The following is a 24,718-nucleotide window of genomic DNA, read 5'->3' as shown; positions in this document are numbered from 1 at the left end:
TGATTTGTTCCTAAAAAGAGTTGTTTGGGGAGATTGGCTAAATCGTGCAAACAAATCCAACAAAAGTCACGAGCACTTTTGAACTTGCAAATTCTTTTTCCAGCTCCAACACAGATGGGGCACGCCTCCAATCAGGCAAGCCACGCCCCAGCCGGGGAAAGGCCTCGCCGGATGAGTTCCCCCCGGCCCCGCCCCTCCGGCCCCGCCCCTCCGGCCCCGCCCCTCCGGCCCCGCCCCTCCGGCCCCGCCCCTCCGGCCCCGCCCCTCCGGCCCCGCCCCTCCGGCCTGGCGCCGGCGCCCGCACCGCTCCGCGCCTGCGCAGGGTAGGCCGCCCGCGGAAGAGATGAGGGCGCTGGTGCGGTGCTGCTGCGGGCACCTGCCAGTCGGGGGCGGCGCGGGCCGAAGGCCGAACCCATGCTGGCGGGCGCTGGCCAGGCTGAGCGCGTCCCCTGGCTGGGAGGACGGCCAGGGCGCTCAAGTCCGCGAGAAGCCGCCTTGGAGGGTGCTCTTTTTCGGCACTGACCAGTTCGCCCGCGAAACGCTGCGGGCGCTGCACGCCGCCAGGTACCGGGGCCGGGGATTGGGAGGCCCGGGTGTTGAGGGCGCAAGCGTGGAAACTCCGCTGCCGCCCTCGAGGATTTGGGCTTCTCGCCGGGAAAAGCAGATGAGCGGGAGGAGCGTGGGCCCAGATCCCGGCGTCTCGGGCGCCCGGAAGGTGCGCCGCCCCCCTCGGCAGTCCTTGGGTGCCCGCCTGGTCCCGCCCGGCCGGTCTACACGCCCCCGACTCTTAACGCGCTCTGGGCTCTATGGCACCCCATGGTGTTGAGACCTTGCTGCCTGCTTTTCCTGCATCACCTCTGTCTTGTCCCACCACCTCCCTGCCCCCTTTGCATGGAAACCATGACCCAGAGAGGTTAAGAGATTGCCCAAGGTCGTCAGCTGAGCAGGTTGGGACTAAGATGGGGTCCGACTTCAAAGACCTCCCCTTTCCAGTCGCTCCTACTGCCTCCTACTCAGCATGATTTGGACCCTCTAATCCTTTGGGCTCCTTGCTAGACACGGGCATCTCTCTGCACACGCTTGCCTTAAACTTTGACTACCTATCTCCTCCCTGTGTACAACCGGATCCAGTTTTCTGGGACTGAAACGAAGACACAGTCCAAAAGCGAACAGCTTTTCCAATGAGTAAACTTATAAACCAGAACTCTTAGGTATACATTTAATATTTATTCCGCGGGGGAATTCTAGTTCCCTGGCCAGGAATCAAGCCTGGGCTCCCATAAGTGGAAGTGTGGAGTCCGAACCACTGGACCACCAGGAAATTCCCTACATTTAGTATTTCTAAAATTCAACAAATTGTGCTTCCTAGGGGGGAGAATTATTTGAGGTCTAGCCTGTCGGGAAGGTCCGTGGTATGTGGTGGCTGTCCCCACACACACTGCTCTGCCTCCTTTCCCCTAGTCTGCAGTTTTTGTTTCCCCATTCCTGGTTTCCCCCGTGCACCCAGACTCAGTTCTCTCATCTCCCTCCATCACGTCTTCCCTGCAAGTACTTCCCAGCAGACCCTCATGTTGAGTCCTTCACAAATGCCCTTGTATTCCCGGCCCGCACACTCCGCTCTGTTACACACCCTGACACACTCCCTTCACACGTGCTCCCTTTGGACACTGTAACGCACTCTCTGCATGCTGCTTTCCCTGTGTGGTCTCTTGCATCTCTCACTGCGTGTCCTGATGCTTCGCTTGGCAGCCCCAGTACTCCTGCACTTTCTGTTTTGGGCCCTCCTGTCTGCTCCTTTTCTCATAACTCCTCAACGTTTGATGCAATACCTGCCAAGTAAATGAACAGCCCCTGGCACTGGAATACTATGCAGCAGGTGGAAAATTGAGATAGTGTTACATACAGTGTCATAGAATGACGCCCATGGGGTGTGTGTGTATGTATGTAGAAATATATATATACACATACATATATATTTATAAAATATTGTTTGAACAACGTGGTTATAGTAAAAAAAGAAAATTCAAAAAATTTAGAAGATAGACAATGAAAAGTCAGTTCCTTCCTTCTCGTTCTCTCAGTTCCCAATTCTCTTCAATTTCTTATTCTAGAAATGTTTGATGCATACATAAGCAAATGTATGTTTAACCGTTTTTTTTTAAAGACTCACATAATATCATACAGTGTTAGAGAAAAAAAAAAGATGCAGGACAGTATATATAATATTCCAGTTGTATAAAATGTCTACTGTATGTGTTTCAGTGTGCGCAGGAAATTTCTAGAACCGTAACAGTCCGAACAGTAGCCAGTAGCCACTTGCGGCTCTTTGAATTTAAACAATTAAAATTAAATAAATAAACCAAACTTTAGTCTTTCAGTTGCACTAGTTTTAACATTTACCCGTAACTGCTTTGTGAATTAATCAGAAAAATGCCTTCAAAATGTATGAAGTAGTTTAACATTCTGTCATTATCTTAACCCTGTCATATTTTCTTCTAATCTTTCCACCTTAGGGAAAACAAAGAGGAAGAGTTAATTGAGAAGTTGGAGGTGGTCACAGTGCCCTCCCCATCACCAAAAGGACTGCCAGTGAAGCAATATGCGATCCAGTCTCAGCTTCCAGTGTATGAGTGGCCAGATGTGGGATCTGGAGAATATGATGTTGGCGTGGTAGCATCATTTGGCCGACTTTTGAGTGAGGCTCTTATTCTTAAATTTCCCTAGTAAGTTTTATTTGTAAGGAAATACAGTGCACAGACCTTGGTCTTTATATATTGGACCTGGTATCTAAAGTGCAGTACAGTGTGACTTGAACTCTAATTCTGCTTGGTTCAGTATTTTCTTATAAAGTAAAAGATTTCATTAGTGGCCTGAATTGTTTTGTTTGTTTTGCGGCTAAAAATGACACAAGTTTATTGCCTTATAGTTCTGTAGGTTGGAAGTCTACCTATGGCTCACAAGGTTAAAATCAGAGTGTTAGCAGGGCTTCATTCTTTTCTGGAATCTCTAGGGGAGATCCACTCCTTTGCCCTTTCCAGCTTCTAAAGGCCACCAACTTTCTTTGGCCCATGGCGCCCTTCCTCTATCTTCAAAGCCAGTGATGGAGGATCAAGTCTTTTTTACTTCATATCTCTCCATTCCATTATCACTTTCTGACCTTCAGCAAGGGAAGGTCCCCTGCTTTTAAGAATTCATGTGATTAGATTGGACCCACTGGATAATCCAGGATAATCTCTCTATCTCGGGGTCTTTTACCTTAACTGTATCTACAAAATGCGTAAAGTAACATATTCACAGGTTCTGGGGATTAGGACATAAACATCCTTGGAGATCCATTATTCAGCCAACACTGGAGGAGATGCTATGATTGGTTTCATGAGTCAGTAAGTACTGGCTCCAAACACTCCTGAATGTTCCCATATTTTTAAGATGCATTGCACAGTAATTTGATCAGTTCAGTTCAGTCGCTCAGTTGTGTCCAGCTCTTTGCGACCCCATGGACTGCAGCACACTAGGTTTCTCTGTCCTTCACTATCTCTCAGAGTTTGCTCAGACTCATGTCCATTGATTTGGTGATGCCATCCAACCATCTCATCCTCTGTTGTCCCCTTCTCCCACCTTCAGTCTTTCCCAGCATCAGGGTCTTTTCCAATGAGTCAGTTCTTTCCATTAGATGGCCAAAGTATTGGAGTTTCAGTTTTAGCATCAGTCCTTCCAATGAATATTCAGGACTGATTTCCTTTAGGATGGACTGGTTGTATCTCCTTTCAGTCCAAAGGACTGTCAAGAGTCTTCTCCAACACCACAGTTCAAAGAAGCATCAATTCTTCAGTGCTCAGCTTTCATTATGGTCCAACTCTCACATACATACGTGACTGCTGAAAAGCCATAGCTTTGACTAGACAGACCTTTGTTGGCAAAGTAATGTGTCTGCTTTTTAATATGCTGTTTAGGTTGGTCATAGCTTTTCTTCCAAGGAGGAGGTGTCTTTGAATTTCATGGCTGCACTCACCATCTGCAGTGATTTTCCGTTGTTTCCCCACCTATTTGCCATGAAGTGATGGGACTGGATGTCATGATCTTTGTTTTATGAATTTTGAGTTTTAAGCCAACTTTTCACTCTCCTCTTTCACTTTCATCAAGAAGCTCTTTAGTTCTTCTTCACTTTCTGCCATAAAGTCATCTGCATATCAGGTTATTGATATTTCTCCCAGCAATCTTAATTCCAGCTTGTGCTTCATCCAGCCTGGCATTTCTCATGATGTACTCTGCATATAAGCTAAATAAGCAGGGTGACAATATACAGCCTTGTCATACTTCTTTCCCTATTTGGAACCAGTCCATTCCATGGCCAGTTCAGTTCAGTTGCTCAGTTGTGTCCATCTCAATTATGAAGTATGCAGTCATTGAGATTTCAATATTTGCACAAAGCCAAATGGCAAAAAAAGCAAGTCAAATGCACAGCTGAAAATGAAAAACATGCCATAGTAATCTAAATTGTCTTACATGTCAGTTCTCATACTGACATTTCAAGTCACATGGGAAGATTAACATTACTGGCATGAATTGTTAAAATATATGATGCCCTTTATCACTATCTATGGGCTGCCACCCACCCTCATTTAAGTTCTGGCATATATGCTGACAGTTCCCAAGTTTGTCCCTCCAGTTCAGATCTCTGTCTGAACTCAAGGCCCCTGGCACACACTGCTTCCTCTGCAGCTCTGCTGGATGTCTGAGAGCCACCTTACATTTAAGATATCCTGAACCTTTCACCCCAAAGCCTGATCCTTCCTCAAATCTTCCTTTCAGCACATGGCAACTCCAGCCTTCAAGACCCCAAACCTTGGCACTGTTGTTAATTCCTTGTCTCACACCACATATCCAGTTCATCAGGAAGTTCTGCCAGCTCTGCCTTTGAAATCTGCCTCATCACTTCTGTGGCCTCCACTCTTGGCTCTCGTGCTGCATAACCTCCTAAGTGGTCTTCGCTTCTGTCTTTGGCCCTCTCAGTCTTTTACCCCCCAACACCACACGATCCTTTTAAAGTGTAAGTCAGTCATGTCACTCTGCTCAAAGTTCTCTGGTGGTTTTCCATCTCGCTCATAGTAAAAATCCAGTCCTTTGTTTTTTTTTTCTTCCTGTTGGATTCATTATTGCTTATATCCCCAGTACTTAGTGCCAGGACATGAGCTGTACCTAGTAGATGTTTGATGGATGAATGAGACTGGGCTGAACAGTGGAATTTAGAATATAGGAGGCTTATATATATAGGGGCTTTCCTGGTGGCTCAGTTGGTAAAGAGTCCGCCTGCAATGCGGGAGACCTGGGTTCGATCCCTGGGTTGGGAAGATCCCCTGGAGAACGGAATGGCTATCCTCTCTAGTATTCTGGCTTGGAGAATTCCATGGACTGTTCCATGTGGTCACAGAGAGTCCAACGCAGCTGAGTGATGTTCACTTTCACTTTATATATATACACACACACATACTGTCAAGTGCATACTCATGCTGATGGAAATATCATTAAACTAATGGCAGATTAATAAATTATTATAATTGCTTATTTATGGGTGAAAAACATACTGGGATACACACCAGTGGTGAATAAATCATTCAGTGGGGATCTAACAAGCTTGTTTTAGGAACTCTATATAAAAATTTAGTAAATTGAGGGTAATTATGTAATTTGACTAAAAATATAATTTTGCATTGTCCATGAGATGCATGATTGGGTTTGCGTGGTTCCTCTCATATAGTAAAAAAACACATTATATGTGTTTATTTGAGAACTCCCAGCTATCACAAGCTGTTGTGGAACATCTTTGGAACAATGACTAGTTCTTGCTCTGTTATTTGAGTTTCATGGGTCTCTAATGGCAAGAGAGTGTACTTAGCTCTGGCTCCTCCTTTAGTTGGTTTGAGACTAGATTTAACCGTTTTTCAAAATTTCTGGCAATGTTTAATGATGAAAAATAGCATATTAGTTTAGGTAGCAGTAAACTAAGGGGCTTCCCCGGTGGCCCAGCGGTAAAGAATTCACCTGCAATGCAGAAGCTGCAGGTTTGATCCCTGGGTCAGGAAGATCCCCTGGAGGAGGGCACGGCAACCCACTCCAGTATTCTTATGTGGAGAATCCCGTGGACAGAGGAGCCTGATGGGCTACAGTCCATGGGGTCTCACGGAGTCCGACACACTGAAGTGATTCAGCTCACATATATGCAGCAGTAAACTAAATGGTGAAAAAGCCCACTTTCATACTAATTTCCGTCTTTTCTAACTCAGCGGCATCTTGAACGTCCATCCCAGTTGCCTTCCGAGGTGGCGTGGTCCAGCCCCTATAATCCACACCATCCTGCATGGAGACACAATTGCTGGAGTAACGATTATGCAAATTAAACCTAAAAGGTAGAGCATATTTTCTTGTCCTGAGACTTTTTGTGATTTTTGAATCTTGATGTCAGTCTGCCTGAGGGAAAGGGGAGGTGGATAAGTGGGTGCTAATCACTAATTTCTCTAACTCCAGGGTGCTTTTTTTCTTCTGTTTCTTCCTGGTTTGTAACATAAAACATATGTGTTTTAGAATTTACACAATGTCTCTTTATACTTGTTAATGAAATAGTGTTATTAACAGCTGGATTTCTATAAATGACATTTATAAGTGAGAGGTGGATTTTTGCATATTAGTTGTCATAATCTTGGTTTTCTGCTGACCTTGGTTTCTATGGTCAGAATTTTTTTGGAACCTGAAGTAGTACATTGTATACCAATGTGCTATATAATTGTCTTTAATATTTAATTTCTCAAATCATACCTACAATCTAAAAAACAGTTATTTTAAATTGTATCAGGAGAGTATCATAATACTCTGCCTGTTATCACCTAATGTCTCCAGAGAAAAGAAAAGTTCACCAGAATAAGTCAATATCTGGGATTTGCTTTAACTTCAGGAAAAAAAAAAAAAGAGGAGAGGGTCAGATGAAACAAGAGTGGTAAAACTTTGGTAGTTCTCAAATCTGAGTGATGTGTATATGGGGATTCCTTAGACTGTTCACTCTGTTTTTGGAATGTTTGGAACTTTTCATAATAAGCATTTTACTAAAGCTTATAGGTAAAAAATAGAGTTAACAGACCACAGAGTTGCATATTTAAAACAGAATATATTTGTAATAGAAGTTGATAGCCAATATTTGCAGAGCTTGATATAAAATTCAAGACTTGTGGCAATGCAAATACATTTGCACCCACTATTATTGATTATAATTCAGGCAAAACTCTTATCCTTTGAGAAAGGAAATATTGAAAGGAATGATTATAAATTCCTTAATTGTACTTACTTGGAAAATAAATTCTTTGCTTTGTGCTTTCATTATATAAATAGACACTTTCTCATACTGTTTATTACTAATGGTAGAATTATTTGTGGTTTTAAGTAAATCCCTGATGTGCAACTTTATACTTGTTTCCTTTGGGAAAAAATAAACTTAAAATCTAAATATAGGCCAGATTTGCTCTTCCTTCTTTCTTTCTTTTTTAAATTTTATGAATTTTAATAGTTTAGTAAAATGACTGAATTGAAATTTAATTTTGTTAAGCTCAAATATTGACTCTGTACATGGCCTATATGACCAGAAAATGGTACTTAAGAGTAAAGCAGATGAAAACGCAGAAAATGGTGAAAAGTTAATAGGCTTAAACTCTCTAGTTAATAAACTCAGGTGATATTAGAAACATGCTAATGTTGCTCATCCTTCTTTGAAACTGACATTTCTCCCTTGCCGACGGCTAGCAGTCGTATTCATGGCCATGGTTAAACTGCCCTTATTGGGGAGTTCCCTGGGAGTCCAGTGGTTAGGGTTTTGCGCGTCCACCACAGGGGGCCCAGGTTCAATCCCTGGTCAGGGAACTAAGATCCCACAAGTCATACATGTGGCCTAAAAAATAAACAAAAACTATCCTTGTGGTATGTAAACATTCATGTAGACAGACATATTGATCATAAGAAACAGTCAGTGATCATGTTACTATTTGCTTTTGATTTTCTTGGTAGGTTTGATGTAGGTCCAATCCTCAAACAGGAAACGGTTCCTGTGCCACCCAAGAGCACCTCAAAGGAATTGGAAGCAGTGCTGTCAAGACTGGGTGCCAACATGGTACACTATTCCAATATCCCCCTGCTTGTTTCCAGAGTGTTTATGATGAAAAGAACATTTTATGATATATAATTTTAAATGATTTCTATCCCTGGCTTCCTAAAAATCAGCTTGGAAGTCTTTGAGAATTTACACAGAGGAGGTACTTACTCAAGGCTTTTGAATGAAATATGTGATTTTGTATGATCTACCGCATTCCAGGGGGAGGCTTTTAGACTATTCTTCCAATTTCACTCTTAATCTCAGGGACATACCATTCATCCCTGTCAAACCGGACCAGGAGCATTTCCTAAGTAAGTCACAGCTTTCCTCCCACTTTTGTACCTACGTTCCAGTCGTCTGCATCCATGTACTTTGGAATTCTGCTGACCCCCTTGCTGTAGATGAACTCTGACTTTTTCATTCAGTCTGTCTGAGTAACTGCTTAATGACCCAATTAGTGATTTTCATCTGAACTAAACTTTCTGTAGAGGAAAACGTTCTCCCCAGGTTTATAGACGGTGCTTTCCATTGTAGGCACTCACCTCGGAAATGCTGCTATGATAGTATCTGTCGTTTATGGAGCACTGGCTTGTGTGCCCAAGGACTGTATTAGATACTGTTATAGTATACTATTATAGAGGCTCTTATATCCTTTTTTTTTTTTTTTTAACCTTTCCAACAAACCTTTTTCAACTCTTTTATAGAAGATGACCTTGAAGGTCACAGACAAGTAAAATAGCTTTTCCACAGAGACACGGCTAGTAGGCAGTGGAACTGGGATTTGAATCCAGAACTGTGTGACTCCAGAGTACACTCTCTTTAAGTCTCCACAGCTTTCCTTCATACAGAGTGAGATTGTGGCTGGCTGAGCTGGGGCTGTTCTAACGGCCAGTCAGGGCTCAGCATTCTCAGAAAGGAAATCTGTGATCTGTAGTCTGCAGAGAAGCGACAGCTCCCCTAGACTCCACCAAGTCGATGGCTCTTCATGGCTTAAGCTCTTTTATTGCCTGACCCCAGTTTCACGGTACTGACTTGTAATGTTTTTCTGTTTTTGTTCTTTTCATCTTGAATATATTTCTCTCCTCCTTTTTTTTTTTTAAAGCTTATTTCAGTTTTGAAAAATTTGCCTGAAAGTTTGAATGATGGAAGGCAGCAGCCAGCCGAGGGGGTGACACATGGTAAGTGCAGATGGCCCAGACTCTTAGACCTTTCCTGAGGTTTTGTTTGTTTTGATGGGCATCTGAATCCTCTGACTTCTTCACTGTGCATTTCCCTTAATTTGACTAAGATCGAGTGACCACTTGCAGGTCTGTTTCCAGAGAATGATTGGTGAGGGATCTTTCTCTCTCTTCACATGTAGCCTTTAGTTCAGTTCAGTTCATTCGCTCAGTCGTGTCCGACTCTGTGACTGCATGAATTGCAGCACGCCAGGCCTCTCTGTCCATCACCAACTCCCGGAGTTCACTCAAATTCACGTCCATTGAGTCGCTGATGCCATCCAGCCCTCTAATCCTCTGTCGTCCCCTTCTCCTCTTGCCCCCAATCCCTCCCAGCATCAGAGTCATTTCTGATGAGTCAGCTCTTCACATGAGGTGGCGAAAGTACTGGAGTTTCAGCTTTAGCATCAGTCCTTCCAATGAACACCCAGGACTGATCTCCTTTAGGATGGACTGGTTGGATCTCCTTGCAGTCCAAGGGACTCTCAAGAGCCTTCTCCAACACCACAGTTCAAAAGCATCAATTCTTCGGTGCTCAGCTTTCTTCACAGTCCAACTCTCACATCCATACGTGACCACTGGAAAATCCATAGCCTTGACTAGACGGACCTTAGTCGGCAAAGTAATGTCTCTGCTTTTGAATATGCTATCTAGGTTGGTCATAACTTTCCTTCCAAGGAGAAAGCGTCTTTTAATTTCATGGCTGCAGTCACCATCTGCAGTGATTTTGGAGCCCCCCAAAATAAAGTCTGACACTGTTTCCACTGTTTTCCCATCTATTTCCATGAAGTGATGGGACCAGATGCCATGATCTTAGTTTCCTGAATGTTGAGCTTTAAGCCAACTTTTTCACTCTCCTCTTTCACTTTCATCAAGAGGCTTTTGAGTTCCTCTTCACTTTCTGCCATAAGGGTGGTATCATCTGCATATCTGAGGTTATTGATATTTCTCCCAGCAATCTTGATTCCAGCTTGTGTTTCTTCCAGTCCAGCGTTTCTCATGATGTACTCTGCATAGAAGTTAAATAAGCAGGGTGACAATATACAGCCTTGACTGCTCCTTTTCCTATTTGGAATCAGTCTGTTGTTTCACGTCCAGTTCTAACTGTTGCTTCCTGACCTGCATACAGATTTCTCAAGAGGCAGGTCAGGTGGTCTGTATTCCCATCTCTTTCAGAATTTTCCACAGTTTATTGTGATCCACACAGTCAAAGGCTTTGGCATAGTCAATAAAGCAGAAATAGATGTTTTTCTGGAACTCTCTTGCTTTTTCCATGATCCAGCAGATGTCGGCAATTTGATCTCTGGTTCCTCTGCCTTTTCTAAAACAGCTTGAACATCTGGAAGTTTACTGTTCACGTATTGCTGAAGCCTGGCTTGGAGAATTTTGAGCATTACTTTAATAGCGTGTGAGATGAGTGCAATTGTGCAGTAGTTTGAGCATTCTTTGGCATTGCCTTTCTTTGGGATTGGAATGAAATCTGACCTTTTCCAGTCCTGTGGCCACTGCTCAGTTTTCCAAATATGCTGACATATTGAGTGCAGCACTTTCACAGCATCATCTTTCAGGATTTGAAATAGCTCAACTGGAATTCCATCACCACTAGCTTTGTTCATAGTGATGCTTCCTAAGGCCCACTTGACTTCACATTCCAGGATGTCTGGCTCTAGATCACACCATCGTGATTATCTGGGTCATGAAGATCTTTTTTGTACAGTTCTTCTGTGTATTCTTGCCACCTCTTCTTAATCTCTTCTGCTTCTGTTAGGTCCATATCATTTCTGTCCTTTATCAAGCCCATCTTTGCATGAATGTCCCCTTGGTATCTCTCATTTTCTTGAAGAGATCTCTAGTCTTTCCCATTCTGTTGTTTTCCTCTATTTCTTTGCATTGATCCCTGAGGAAGCCTTTCTTATCTCTTCTTGCTATTCTTTTGGAACTCTGCATTCAGATACTTATATCTTTCCTTTTCTCCTTTGCTTTTCGCGTCTCTTCTTTTCACAGCTATTTGTAAGGCCTCCCCAGACAGCCATTTTGCTTTTTTGCATTTCTTTTCCATGGGGATGGTCTTGATCCCTGTCTCCTGTACAATGTCACGAACCTCCGTCCATAGTTCATCAGGCACTCTGTCTGTCAGATCTAGTCCCTTAAATCTATTTCTCACTTCCACTGTATAATCATAAGGGATTTGATTTAGGTCACACCTGAATGGTCTAGTGGTTTTCCCTACTTTCTTCAATTTCAGTCTGAATTTGGCAATAAGGAGTTCATGATCTGAGCCATAGTCTGCTCCCGGTCTTGTTTTTGCTGACCATATAGAGCTTCTCCATCTTTGGCTGCAAAGAATATAATCAATCTGATTTTGGTGTTGACCATCTGGTGATGTCCATGTGTAGAGTCTTCTCTTGTGTTGTAGGAAGAGGGTGTTTGCTATGACCAGTGCGTTCTCACGGCAAAACTCTATTACCCTCTTCCCTGCTTCATTCTGTATTCCAAGGCCAAATTTGCCTGTTACCCCAGATGTTTCTTGACTTCCTACTTTTGCATTCCAGCCCCTTGTTATGAAAAGGACATCTTTTTTTGGGTGTTAGTTCTAAAAGGTCTTGTAGGTCTTCATAGAACCGTTCAACTTCAGCTTCTTCAGCGTTACTGGTTGCCTTATGAAAGATTAAAACAATTTTTTCTATTCTTTTTATGAAAAGCACCAAATGCAAAGGTAAATTGAAAGACAGTGAATACCTGTTTAACCCAGAGTCAACAATCACTAATGTTTGTTCTCCTTGGAACGTCTCTGTCTCTCATCCCATTTTCTTTAGATATACGCATATGTGTTTATGTGGTATACATATTTTAATTTCTGCTGTTCCATTTGTGGTCTTCCCAGTTGGCCCTAGTGGTAAAGCACCTGCCTGCCAAAGTAGGAGAAGTAAAAAAACACGGGTTCAATCCCTGGGTTGGGAAGATCCCCTGGAGGAGGGCATGGCAACCCACTCGAGTATTCTTGCCTGGAGAGCCCCATGGACAGAGGAGCCTGGTGGGCTGTGGTCCATAGGGTCACAAAGAGTTGGACATGACTGAAGTGACTTAGCACATACCATTTGGAAGTATGCATTATAACTTTCCATCCCTCAATATGTTAACATGCATCTCCTAGGAAAAGTAAACATAGCCAGTCCATATTTAAATTATCCTGTCTAAAAACATATTTTATGGCTGTATATTTTTTCAGACTAGGATCCAGATATGGTGAGTTGTATGTCTCTTTAGCTTCACTAGAGTAATTTCCTCCACTGCTTTTTCCTATGTCATTAACTTTTTGAAGAGAGCAGCCCAATTGTCTATTTTCCTTCAGTATTTAGTTCAGTGTTTAGTTTTTCTAGCCCTTAAAGTTCCTGTAAATCAGAAGTTCTCAAGACTTCATTAGATTCAGGCTTAAAGTTGTGGAAAGAGAATTTCATAGATGATACTGTGTTCCAGTGATACTGGTTTCAGGTTGTTTTAACCTTGTGTTGCTTTTTATTTTAACTTATGATTTAATTTTATTTCTTGAATATGTGAGACATTTTCATGACTCAGAATTTAAAACTGCTTGAAGGATATTCTTGGGGAAGTCTCTGGAGCTGAACATGACTGAGCACCGACATGCACGTGGGGAAGTCTGCCTCTCGCTGCAGTTTTAGCATGTCACGTCAGTAAGCCATAATCCTGGGTTGCACCAAAGCTAGTGAAGAAGCTAAGTTCGATCACTTGGTTGAGGTAGTGACCACCAGGTCTTTCTACTGTAAAGCCATGTTTCTCCCTTTGCAAATGACAGGTAATCTGTGGGGTAATACTTTGATAACCGTGCAGATATCTGGTTTCCTAGAGGCTCAGCAATAAAGAATCTGCCTATAATGCAGGAGACACCGAGACATGGGTTCGATCCCTGGGTCAGGAAGATCCCCTGGAGGAGAAAATGGTAAACCACTCCCGTATTGTTGCCTGGAAAATTCCATGGACAGAAGAGCTTGGCAGGCTACAGTACATGGGGTTGCAACAAGTTGAACGTGAATGAGCAACTAAACAGCGACAACCTTTCACAGTTTTAGCAGGGATTGATGCTCCTTCCTTCAATGAATTATTTCAATGAAAATCAAAATGGTTATTTTCCAGTTCCTTTTATATTTAATGGTTGGCATTATTCCGTAAAGAAGAGCTTTTCCTCATTAATTGGGGGTGAATTTTAATTCATCCTAGAAGGGCAGGATAATTTCTTAATTCTTTCTGTAATTATCAATTTTTAAAAAAGAGAGTTGGCAGCATAATCACCTTCAGTTATGATGGCAAGTGAATTTTTGTATTATTTGACTTATGGATTTTTATTTATTGTGTTTTATAGTTAATCGCATTCCTAATGCTTTGTGCTGCTCAAGCTGTTCCAAATTTGGCCAGTGGTGGCCTCTTAAAGTTGGCTCCTGTACCCTTTTGATATCCCCCAAGCCCCAGAATAGTTTTTGAGTGCTTCCTTGTTTTCCACAAGATGTCCCAGGCTCACCTTATAAATTCTGTGCCCCTCGTTGGAATCAGCCATCTCTCCCTTGTTCATTTTAGCTGGGGAGTAGTATTTGGAAACCATCTGATACCATGATGTGTTCCAAAATGAGGTATCAGAAAAGGCTGGGTGTTATATTTTTTAAAAAATATTTGAGTTGATACTGTTTCTAATTCAAATTTTAAAGTACAGAATTTTTCTTGTATTTTCTCACACAAAAAAACTGTTTTAGAATCAATTTCTGTACCATTTTTTATTTGCTGTGCATAAAATAATTTCAAAATTGCAATACCACTATTACTGTGAAAAATTTAAGTACTAAGTAAGAGTTAAGAGCTACATTTTTTTTTTTTTTTTGGTGCTTAAAATATATCCTTCTAGAGTATGTAGTTAGAGTACTTTGCTCAAAGCTTACTGGAGATAATTATTTTTTCCATGTGGCTTTGTTATCTTGTTTGATATTAGATTATATAGTTAAGTTTCTTTGTTTCAGTTTGGTTTTAATTTTCAGGATTGCCTTTTTCCTCTTTACAACTAAAGCTTAGTTTTGAGTATTTGAAACATTTGCATGCTTCAGAGTTAAAAGCATTTGGAAAGGTTACACAGAGGAGTCTCACTTCATCCTATTCCTATCTGCTTGGATCCTGTTTCTCTCCCTCTAGAATTGTTAGTTTCTGATTTAGCCTCTTAGGTGTTTCCTTTATAAAAAGAAGCAAAAACACATACTTTAAAACTGATTTTTTTCTTTTTTATTCCACAAAGGATAGCTTAAAATATACACTCTTCTGCATCTTTCTTTTTTTCATTTTACAGTGTACGCAGGTGATCATCTATCAATAAAAAGTTTTCGTGTTCTTTTTTATGGCAGTATAGTTCTCATTTGTATGGAAAAATCATAGTTTAATCAATAGACCCTCTTATTGGTGGACATTTGGACTATTTCTAATCTTTTGCTATTTCCAATAATGCTACTCTGGATAACTTTACGCATATGTTACCTCCTAGTCTAAGAGATAAGAAATTGTGTCTTGGAGTAGTTTTAATTCACATTACTCCTTGAGTAAGGTTGAGGAACTTTTCATGTTTAGGGACTATTTGCATTTTTTTTAAATCTGAGAAGAGTCTGTTATATCTTTTGCCATTTTTTAATCCAATTTTTGGTTTCTTTTGTCTCAGTTTTTAGGAGTACTTTGTGTAATAGATAGAAATAAATCTATATAATAGATACCAAGTACTCCTAAATATAATTTAAATATAAGTAATACATATATAGTACTTATATGTAAATACTTATATTTATTATATAGATATATCTCTCATGCAATACATATAAATAGATATAAAATACTGTGATATAAATTGCAAATACCTTGCTTGTCATTTGTCTCCTGGCTTTATTTATGGCATTTCTTTTTGTCTTATAAAAGGTTTTTATGTAGTCACATTTATCATTCTTTAATTGCTTCTGGACTTTGAATCATAAAAGAACTTTTTCTGTTCCTAGGTTATAAAGAAATTTACCCATGCTTTCTTCTGTGCTTATAGTCACTCAGTTGTGTCCAACTCTTTGCCACCCCATGGACTGTAGCCCGCTAGGTTCATCTGTCCATGGGGATTCTCCAGATAAAAATACTGGAGTGGGTTGCCATGCCTTCCTCCAGGGAATCTTCCCAACCCAGGGAATGTTTTCTTCTAGTACTTTTATTTATTATGTATGTATGTGTATATATGGAAAATTTAAAACATACAGAAGTTGAGAAAATAATATGATGAATTTTCTATTATTCAGATCATTCTCTCTGTCATGCTGTATCAGTAATTACCAATTTATGGTCATTGACCTGATATTCATTCTTGCCATTGGTTTTCTCTCACAGCCCCTAAGATTTCTGCTGCTACCAGCTGTATAAAATGGGAGGAACAAACTTCAGAGCAGATATTCAGACTTTATCGTGCTGTTGGAAATATGGTAAGTTGGAAGTCACATTGCAGTTTTACCTAACTGTGTGTATATATGTGTGTGTGTTGTAATTTACTTTTGAAGTATTTTTATTTAGGAATCTCATAAACAAAACCTAAGGATCCTGAAATGCATTTTTTTCATTTAGTAATTATTTTAGTTTTGACTGCACGGGCTTCTCGTCGCGGTGGCTTCTCTTGTAGAGCGCGGGCTCTAGGCGCACGGGCTTCAGTAGTTGAGGCATGTGAGCTTGGTAGTTGTGGCTTGCAGGCTCAGCTGCTCCTCAGTGTGTGGGATCTTCCTGGACTGGGGATGGAACCTGTGTCCCCTGCAGTGGCAGGCAGATTCTTAATCACTGGACTCCCAGGGAGGTCCCTGAAATTAATTTCTAAATGAACTTTTTCTTCATCTCAAACTGAAACTCTATAACCATTAAATAACAACTCCCCATTCTACCCATCCCACCATCCCTGGTAATCACTGTTCTACTTTCTGTTTGTGAATATGCCTATCATAGGCACCTCATATAAGTGGAATCATACAATACTTGTCCTTTTGTGCCTGGCTTATCTCACTTAGGATAACATTTTCAAGTTTCATTCATGTGGTACCATGTATCAAAATGTCATTCTTTTTTAGGGCTGAATAACATTCCATTGTATATATATGTAGCACATTTTGTTTGTCCACTCATCTCTTGATGGCCATTTGAGTTGTTTCCACCTTTTAGCTAATGAGAATAATGCAGGTATGAATGTGGATGTACAAATATCTGTTTGAGTCCCTATTTTAATTCTTTTGTATATCTGACATTCATTTTTAAAATATTTGTTATATAGAATCTTTTTTAACTTTTTTATTTTTTAGTTTACTTTTTGGCTTCCGTGAGTCTTTGTTGCTGTGCATGGGCTTTCTTGCTTGAGGTGAACAGGGTCTCCTCTCTCGTTGCGGCTTCTCATTGCGGTGGCTTCTCTTGTTGTGTGGCACAGGCTCCAGGGTACGTGGGCTTCAGGAGTTGCCTCACTCAGGCTCAGTAGTTCCAGGTCCTAGGCTCTGGAGAGTGGGCTCCATAGTTACGGCGCATGGGCCTAGTTGCCCTGCAGCATGTGGGATCTTCCTGGACCAGGGATTGAGCCTGTGTCCCCTGCATTGGCAAGCAGATTCTCAACCACTGGACCACCAGGGAAGTCCCAAGTTTGGGGTTTTTAATGGACTACCTTTGTTGGTTAAAATGGAGAACTGCCTTTGAATATCTGTAACATGCCCAGATCTTCAGTGAGGATTACAACCTTATGTTATGGGTATTATCCCATTTTAAGTTGACAAATTGAAGCTTAAAGTAGATGCTCAATGAATGGCTATTGAATGTTGTTGACAGTCACATTGTTAGTGAGAGTCAGGTTTTGAACCAGATCTGCCTGACTTCAAACCCTGTGCTTTTCCTGCTGTAACTGAATGGTATTAGGGAAAGGAGCATTGACTTTAGAACCAGACAGAGCTGGATTCCAGCTTCTCTCTGCTACTTCCTAGCTTAGTAGACTTGAGAAAGTTATTTAACTTCTGAGATTTAGTTAATTCATTTGAAAATTAGAACGACATATTGTATATAAAGCATCTAGTACAGTATCTGATACCTACTATTATTCATTCACTAAAAAAATAATTTATTGAAATTCTGTTATGTGCTAGGCATTGTTCTGGGTGTTAGAGGTGATGTGGGAAAGCAAAAGCAAATAAATAAGGATAATCTCAGATAGTGTGATAAGCTTTTCAGTGAAAATTAATGGAAGATAATGTGATAGATTCACTGGTGGCTATTTTAGATTGGATATCTGTTTGGGGGAGGCCACTCTGAACTGACATTTAAGCTGAGGTCTGAAAGACAGTAAGGAAAAAGTCATGCCCAGATTAGGAAAAGAGCATTCCAGGCAGAGGGAGCAGCTAATACAAAACTCAAGGAAGCTAAATCAGATAAAGATTTACAAAAAAAGAGAACTATAGATCAATAGCCCTTATTAACATAGAGGCAAAAATCCTTAGTAGAATTAACAAACTGAGTCAAACAACATGTAGAAAAGGATTATACACTGTGGTTACATGCGATGTAGCCTAGGAATACAAGGTTGGTTCAGCATAGAAAAATCAATGTAATACACCATATTAATAGAATAAAGGACATAAACCACATAACTGTCTGAGTAGATATAGAAAAGGCCTTTGAAAAATCCATTATCTTTTCATGATAAAAATATTCAACAGATTAAGAATAGACAGGAACTTCCTCAAACTGGTAAAGGATATCTACCAAAAAAAAAAAAAAATCCAAAGCTAACATCATATTTAGTGGTAGAAGATTGAAATTGTTCCCTCTAAGATCAGGAACAAGACAAAGATCTCCACTCTCACTGCTTTTTAAAAATTTTTTATTTTTAATTGGAGGATAATTGCTTTACAATGTTGTATTGGTTTCTGCCTTACAACAACTCATCACTTGTATTCAATATTGTACTGGAGGTTATAGCCAGAGTAATTAGACAAGAAAAAAAGGAACAGTGTAAAACTATGTCTATAACATTATATATAGAACATTATAAAGACTCCCCCCTCCAATAGAGAAGGCAGTGGCACCCCACTCTAGTATTCTTGCCTGGAAAATCCCATGGACGGAGGAGCCTGGTGGGCTGCAGTCCATGGGGTTGCTGAGAGTCAGACACCTGAGTGTGACTTCACTTTCACTTTTCACTTTCATGCACTGGAGAAGGAAATGGCAACCCACTCCAGTGTTCTTGCCTGGAGAATCCTAGGGACAGGGGAGCCTGGTGGGCTGCTGTCTGTGGGGTTGCACAGAGTCAAACACGACCGAAGTGACTTAGCAGCAGCAGCAGCAGCTCCCCTCCAAAACAATAGAGCTAATAAACAGCAAAGCATTCCTAAGTAAATGGAAAGACCTCTGTGTTTGCAGATAAGATTTAATATTGTTAAGATGGCACTGTTGCCCAAATTGATCTACAAACTCAACATATTTCCTATAGAAATCCTACTTGACTTCTTTGCAAAAATGGACGTTTATCCTAAAACTCATATGGAATCCCAAGAGGTCCAGAATAGACAGAAAGTCTTGAAAAAGAACAAAATTGGAAGACTAATAGTTCCTGATTTTACAACTTACTACAAAGCTACAAAAATCAAGGCAATGTGATACTGGAAAAGATAAACATAAAGCTCAATGGGATAGAATTGAGAGTCCAGAAATAAACCCACATTTATGGTCACATGATTTGTGATAAGGATTCCAAGACAATTTGATGGGGAAAGAATAGTCTTTTTACCACATGGTGCTTGAACAACTGGATATTCAGAATAAAAAGAAATGGATTTGGATCCCTGCCTCACACCACATATAAAAATGAGCTCAGTATGGACCAGAAACCTAAATGTAAGAGCTCAAACTATGAAAACTCTTGGAAGAGGATATATAGCTTCATGACCTTGAAGTATGCAATGGTTCTTAGATATAATGCCTGAAGAATAAGCAACAAACTAAAACCAGAGAAATTGGATTTCAAAATTTAAAAGAACACTAACAAGAAAATGAAAAGACAACTTACTTAATAAAATATGTGCAAATCATATATCTGATGAGAGTCTAGTAACCAGTATATATAAAGAACAAAGAACTCATAGCAAAAAGGTTAAGATTATAAGCAAAAATCCAATAACATGATTAGAAAATCAGCAAAGGCTCTACATAGACATTTATCCTAAGAAAATACATAATTGGTCACTAAGTATATGAAGAGATAGTCAATGTCATTACTTATTAGGGAAATGCAAATCAAAACTACACTGAGATACCACTTCACACTTACTAGAATTGCTGTAATTTTTTTTTTTAAACAAACATAATCAGGGTTGATGAGGATGTGGAGAAATTTGGAACCCTCATTCATTGTTGGTGGAAATATAAAATGGGGCAGCTGCTTGAGAGAACAGTTTGACAGCTCCCCCAAAAGTTAAAACAGTTAAACGCTACATAATAACCCTTATCTTCTGCAATTCACCTTTCCTCTCCACTGAGAAATGCTTGTGCTACAACAGAAGGAACGCTTATCTTGCAACCAGAAAGTGAAATTTGATTCCTAGAGCTGCTGTGTATTATTGAAGAGCAAGATTCTTAACTTCTCTGAGCTTCTGCATTTTGCCTGTAAAATGAGGTTAATAACCAGGTCCACAACTGTCAAGATCAAAGGAGATAAACTGTCAGTTTAAATCCATGCCTACGTATGATTTTGACAGTAATGATAGTGAACACAGAAATGACTGTATTCTTACTGCCCCTCTCCTTTCTGCAGTGCTCTGATGATAAGGTGAAGATGAGCTTTACCTCCCCAAGAACAAGTACTGTGTATTCTAATTCTGTACCTATATCGTATTTGTAGCCCTCTGTAAATGTAAACGATTTTCAGTCAGTAAACATGTTTCAGAAGTCTTTATAGAGTTCTTTGAAAGAGAAAAGGTTACACATGAAAATCATTTCATGACTTACTGGAAGCTGGTGAAAGAAGAATCAGTCAGCAAATTACAGAAGAGGATATCATACCAAAATATTACATAGATAAAGTTGTGAATATTTTTCTTCAAATGTGTTTAATTCTCTGATTTAACCATTCACATCTTTGAAACAGCCTATCCTATTCTGAAAGTTAAATGTCCTGTTGAGGTGGCCGTGAAAAGAGCCCTGACCTGAGAAAGAGAAAATGTAGATTCTGGTCCTTGGCTCTGCCCTTAACTGTGTCTAAACGTGGGGAAACGGGTGCATTGCTCTGGGCCTCACTTTCCTCATCTAAGAAATAGAGGACTGAACTGCAGTCTGAAAATTAGTTTATTTACTTCACAAATTCGAAAGAACTTATTTTCCTGGTGTATGTTAATTTCTCTTAGCCTATTTAAATCAAAGTCTAATAAAAGTAGCATCTCACTGTGGGGAAAGGCAAGATGGATTATTCAATATATAGTGTTGGGATGGCTGGTTAGCCAAAAGAAAGCGAGCCTTCAAGTCTCATCTTTTAAAATCAGAATAAAATCTAAATGGATCAAAATGAAACCGAAAAGAACTGGGAAAAAGCGTAGTTGGATAATTTTGTAGTATTTGATAAGGCTAATAAATAGTACTTAATAAAATAAAAAACTTATGCATGGAAAAAATTACCCAATATTGAAAGTTAACAAACTGGAAAAATATTCATAATACATCTGAGAACTAAAGAGCTAATTTCCTAAAAATATAAAAGCCTGTCGTGAATTAATGAGATGAACAACTCAGTATTTTTTTTTTTAATGAGCAAAGGCCATAAACAGGCCTAAGAAATAGAATGTGCAAGTGTAAGTAAATATGCACTATCCTTAGCCTCAATAATAATAAACAGCAATAGACTGTCATTTTTTTCTCTTATCAAGATTGTTTAACAATAAAATGTTGATGCTCTTTAACCCAAGTGGTCCACTTAAAAAATCAGCTATTGGGACTTCCCTGGTGGTCCAGTGGCTAAGACTCTCTGCTCCCAATGCAGGAGCCCTGGGCTCAAACCCTGGTCAGGCAGCTAACTCCCACAGGCCGCAACTAAGAGTTCATATGCTACAACTAAAGACCCAGGGCAGCCAAATGAATTAATAAATATATTACATAACAACAACAGACTATTCTCCAGAAATATAAAAGTCCTCAAAGATATATATCCCAGGCTACTTATTATCTCATTTAAAGTTTTTTTTATAATTTTGTAATATGTTATGAAATGTCTATCATAAAGGCATTGGTTGCATAAATGATGGTACATTTTATAAAATGGAATATTGTCCAGCAGATAAAAGAATGAAATAGATAAGTGTGTACTGATGAAAATTTGTCCAGTTTATGGTTAAGTAGGAAAAAAAAAAATCCTTGTCAAACACTATGTTTTAGATTTTTGTGATAATTATATTTATAGAAAAAATACAAGGACATACACATCAGGGTACTAACTGGTTCCCTCTGGGGATGGGAGGTAACCTCCGGGCCTCACTTTCTTTGTCCATGAACTAGAGGACTGAACTGCAGTCAGTCCTTGAAAAAAATGATGAGACTGAACTGCTCATCATTTATGTTACTTAGTGCCGTTTGCAGCCTGGATTTAGTGACGTTTTTTTTTTTTCTGTGATAAAAGTTTTATAAGCAAACATTTACCACCAGTTTCGCTAGCACTGCATTTTCACTGTTTGTCTTGTGCCATGTAGGATGACTGGATTGGTGTTCGATCAGTGATACTTAAGAAAATTATTCATTTTCTAATTTTTTAACATTAATTGTTGTAATGCTTGCATTTTTACAATGAGCATGAATTTTAACTAGAAGTATTAATAAGATATACATTGATTAAAAATGGTATTTAATTTTAAGATCTTATATATCCCTAGGGCTGATGCAGAGGGTCATGTTATGTTCTGTTTTATAAGGTTTAGAGACTAAGTTCCCAGTTCCACTGTAATTGGGAGAGAAAGGCCAGATTAACACAAAATAATAATTGAAAGTGTCGGGGATTGAGTGTACGTGTTTATCCTTCTTTCATTTTATTTGCAGATTCCGTTGCAGACACTCTGGATGGATAATACCATTAAACTTCTGGATTTGGTAGAAGTTGATAGTTCAATCCTCAGTGGTACTTACTTTTGAATAGCTGTCATGGAAAATGTTTTCAGTATAGTCCATTTGAAAATGTGTCTGTTTTACCATGAGTCACGTTTACTAAAAATAAGGATTCTTTGAGTTTGTTTCAGCTCATTAATTGTAATACTTTACATTCATTTATAATGTTATTCTTTGCAGTGTCCATTCACATGTATTTCCTCTTTTAACCATTGTAAGAAACTTAGAAGTAGATATCAGTGTTATTATCACATATTAAGCTCTGTGATTTCTTCTCTTAAGGTTTTCAGGGAATACAGAATGATTAGGTTAATTTCCTTCTGGTGAATATCATAATGAAAATCTCTGGGCAGCTCAGTGAGAATCTTAGGCCAGGGTGGAGCATTTCATGATCTGGTCCATTCAGAGGCCCGTTCATGTCCTACCTTCCTGGTAGACTGAAGGGATGTGAGCCACAGAGGGAGCTGGTATAGTTCACAGGGTGTCAGAGTTACCCAGGGATCTAGGAACTGGGATTTGTTTGGTCATGGATAGAGGGCCCAGCTTAGATCCTAAGTTTCCTTGTATATCTCTCCACTGCAAGCTAGTTATTTCACCCAAATGGTCAAAACCTCTAGGTTCAGCATTTTAGGTTGATCTCCGGGACACTGAGTAAGTAGCTGCTTATGTGTATGGAAAGGTTCCTGTTGGGTTCAAGATGCACACAGAGCACCATGACTCTCTTGTAAGTTTTGGATTACAGTCAGGGCATCAGCAAATGTGTGCTCTCCAGTATTAGTACTATCTTGCAGAATGTTCCCTTTGATTTTTAAGAAGCACTATGAAGTTGTGTAATTATTTATTCTCTCTCTCATGTCCTTCTTTTTCTCCTCCCCTTTCTTTAGATTCAAAAGGACAAGCTGTAATTCCAGGATCAGTAATATACCACAAACAGTCACAAATACTGCTGGTTTGTTGCAAGGTATAGTTTCCTTTAGTTTCATGTAATTACACTTCTTTTGTTGAGTTTATAGTTTATATCATTTGTCATTTTTAGTTGGGTCATCACTCAACTAACTGCCTGTCCATCAGATTGTGATGAAGTTTTACTAAGGTGTTACTATTGCTCAGACAATGAAAAATGATTCGATAACTTTGTTCTTGTTTACTTGCTAAGTCGTGTTGAACTCTTTTGCAACCCCATGGACTAGAGCCTGCCAGGCTCCTCTGTCCATGGGATTTCCCAGGCAAGAATACTAGAGTCGGTTGCCATTTCCTTCTCCAGGGGATCTTCCCAACCCAGGGATGGAACAGCATCTCCTGCATTGGCAGGTGGATTCTTTACCACTGAGCCACCAGGAAAGCTCATCATTTATCTTACTTGGTGCCATTTGCAGCCTGGATGTAGTAAAGATTTGTTTTGTTATTTTGTGTGTGTGTGATAAAAGTTTTATAAGTTAAAATTTACCACCAGTTTTGCCAGCACTGCATTTTCACTGTTTGTCTTTTGCCCTTTAGGATGACTGGATTGGTGTTCGATCAGTGATGCTCAAGAAAACACTAACAGCTACTGACTTCTACAATGGATATTTGCACCCCTGGTACCAGAAAAATTCCCAAGCTCAACCAAGCCAATGCAGATTTCAGACTCTTAGACTTCCACCAAAGAAGAAGAAGCAGAAAAAAAAAATTGTTGCTATGCAATAGTGTACCAAGTACTTTGGAAGAAGATGGACAAGAACCTACTATATACTTGTAATTTGTTAGAAGCCTTATTTACAAGGAATTATCTTGACTTTCAAAGAATTTGACACTGTTGAAAGGGAAGATTATTGTAAAAAAGATGTATTACCTCACTTTGCATTTTCCGTCTAACAGTTAAAAATAGCTTTTTCTGTTTGAATAAAAAGAGAAGTTTTAAATTAAATTTTTATTTATAATATCAGACTCATCAGACTGTATCTTTACGTGACAGTGAGTACGACTAACTGGTATGTGTATATACTGAAGAGAGTTTCTTTTAAAAAAGTGCATCTGTTAAATTTTTAAAATCCTATGTCCCCTCTGACTGTGTTAGCATTTCAGCAGTATTCAATCTACATTTTGGATTTTTAACAGGGAGTGAAGTCAGATCTTTACATTTATCTACCATCTAGTTCCTACCAAGTCATAAACATTCATAATATGTTATAATCTCTGTAAATTCACATTTTAC

The 24,718-nt window shown here is 39.7% G+C and overlaps 1 protein-coding gene across 1 annotated transcript; it reads left to right on the top strand.

The window, feature by feature from the left end:
• The first annotated feature begins 318 nt into the window (after window positions 1-318).
• Window positions 319-24,443, top strand: MTFMT (mitochondrial methionyl-tRNA formyltransferase). The gene is made up of 9 exons (XM_004010868.6): window positions 319-564; window positions 2,514-2,723; window positions 6,285-6,407; window positions 8,050-8,152; window positions 9,237-9,312; window positions 15,760-15,851; window positions 22,459-22,537; window positions 23,409-23,485; window positions 24,022-24,443. Exons 1-9 carry the CDS (start codon window positions 344-346, stop codon window positions 24,208-24,210), a joined length of 1,170 nt encoding a protein of 389 aa, XP_004010917.3. The 5' UTR covers window positions 319-343; the 3' UTR covers window positions 24,211-24,443.
• The last annotated feature ends 275 nt before the right edge of the window (window positions 24,444-24,718 follow it).

The sequence above is a fragment of the Ovis aries genome, chromosome 7, assembly GCF_016772045.2.
Source record: "Ovis aries strain OAR_USU_Benz2616 breed Rambouillet chromosome 7, ARS-UI_Ramb_v3.0, whole genome shotgun sequence".
NCBI classification, from domain to species: domain Eukaryota; kingdom Metazoa; phylum Chordata; class Mammalia; order Artiodactyla; family Bovidae; genus Ovis; species Ovis aries.
The sequence above is the reverse complement of the archived record's forward strand: the minus strand, read 5'-3'. Positions and strand labels throughout refer to the sequence as shown.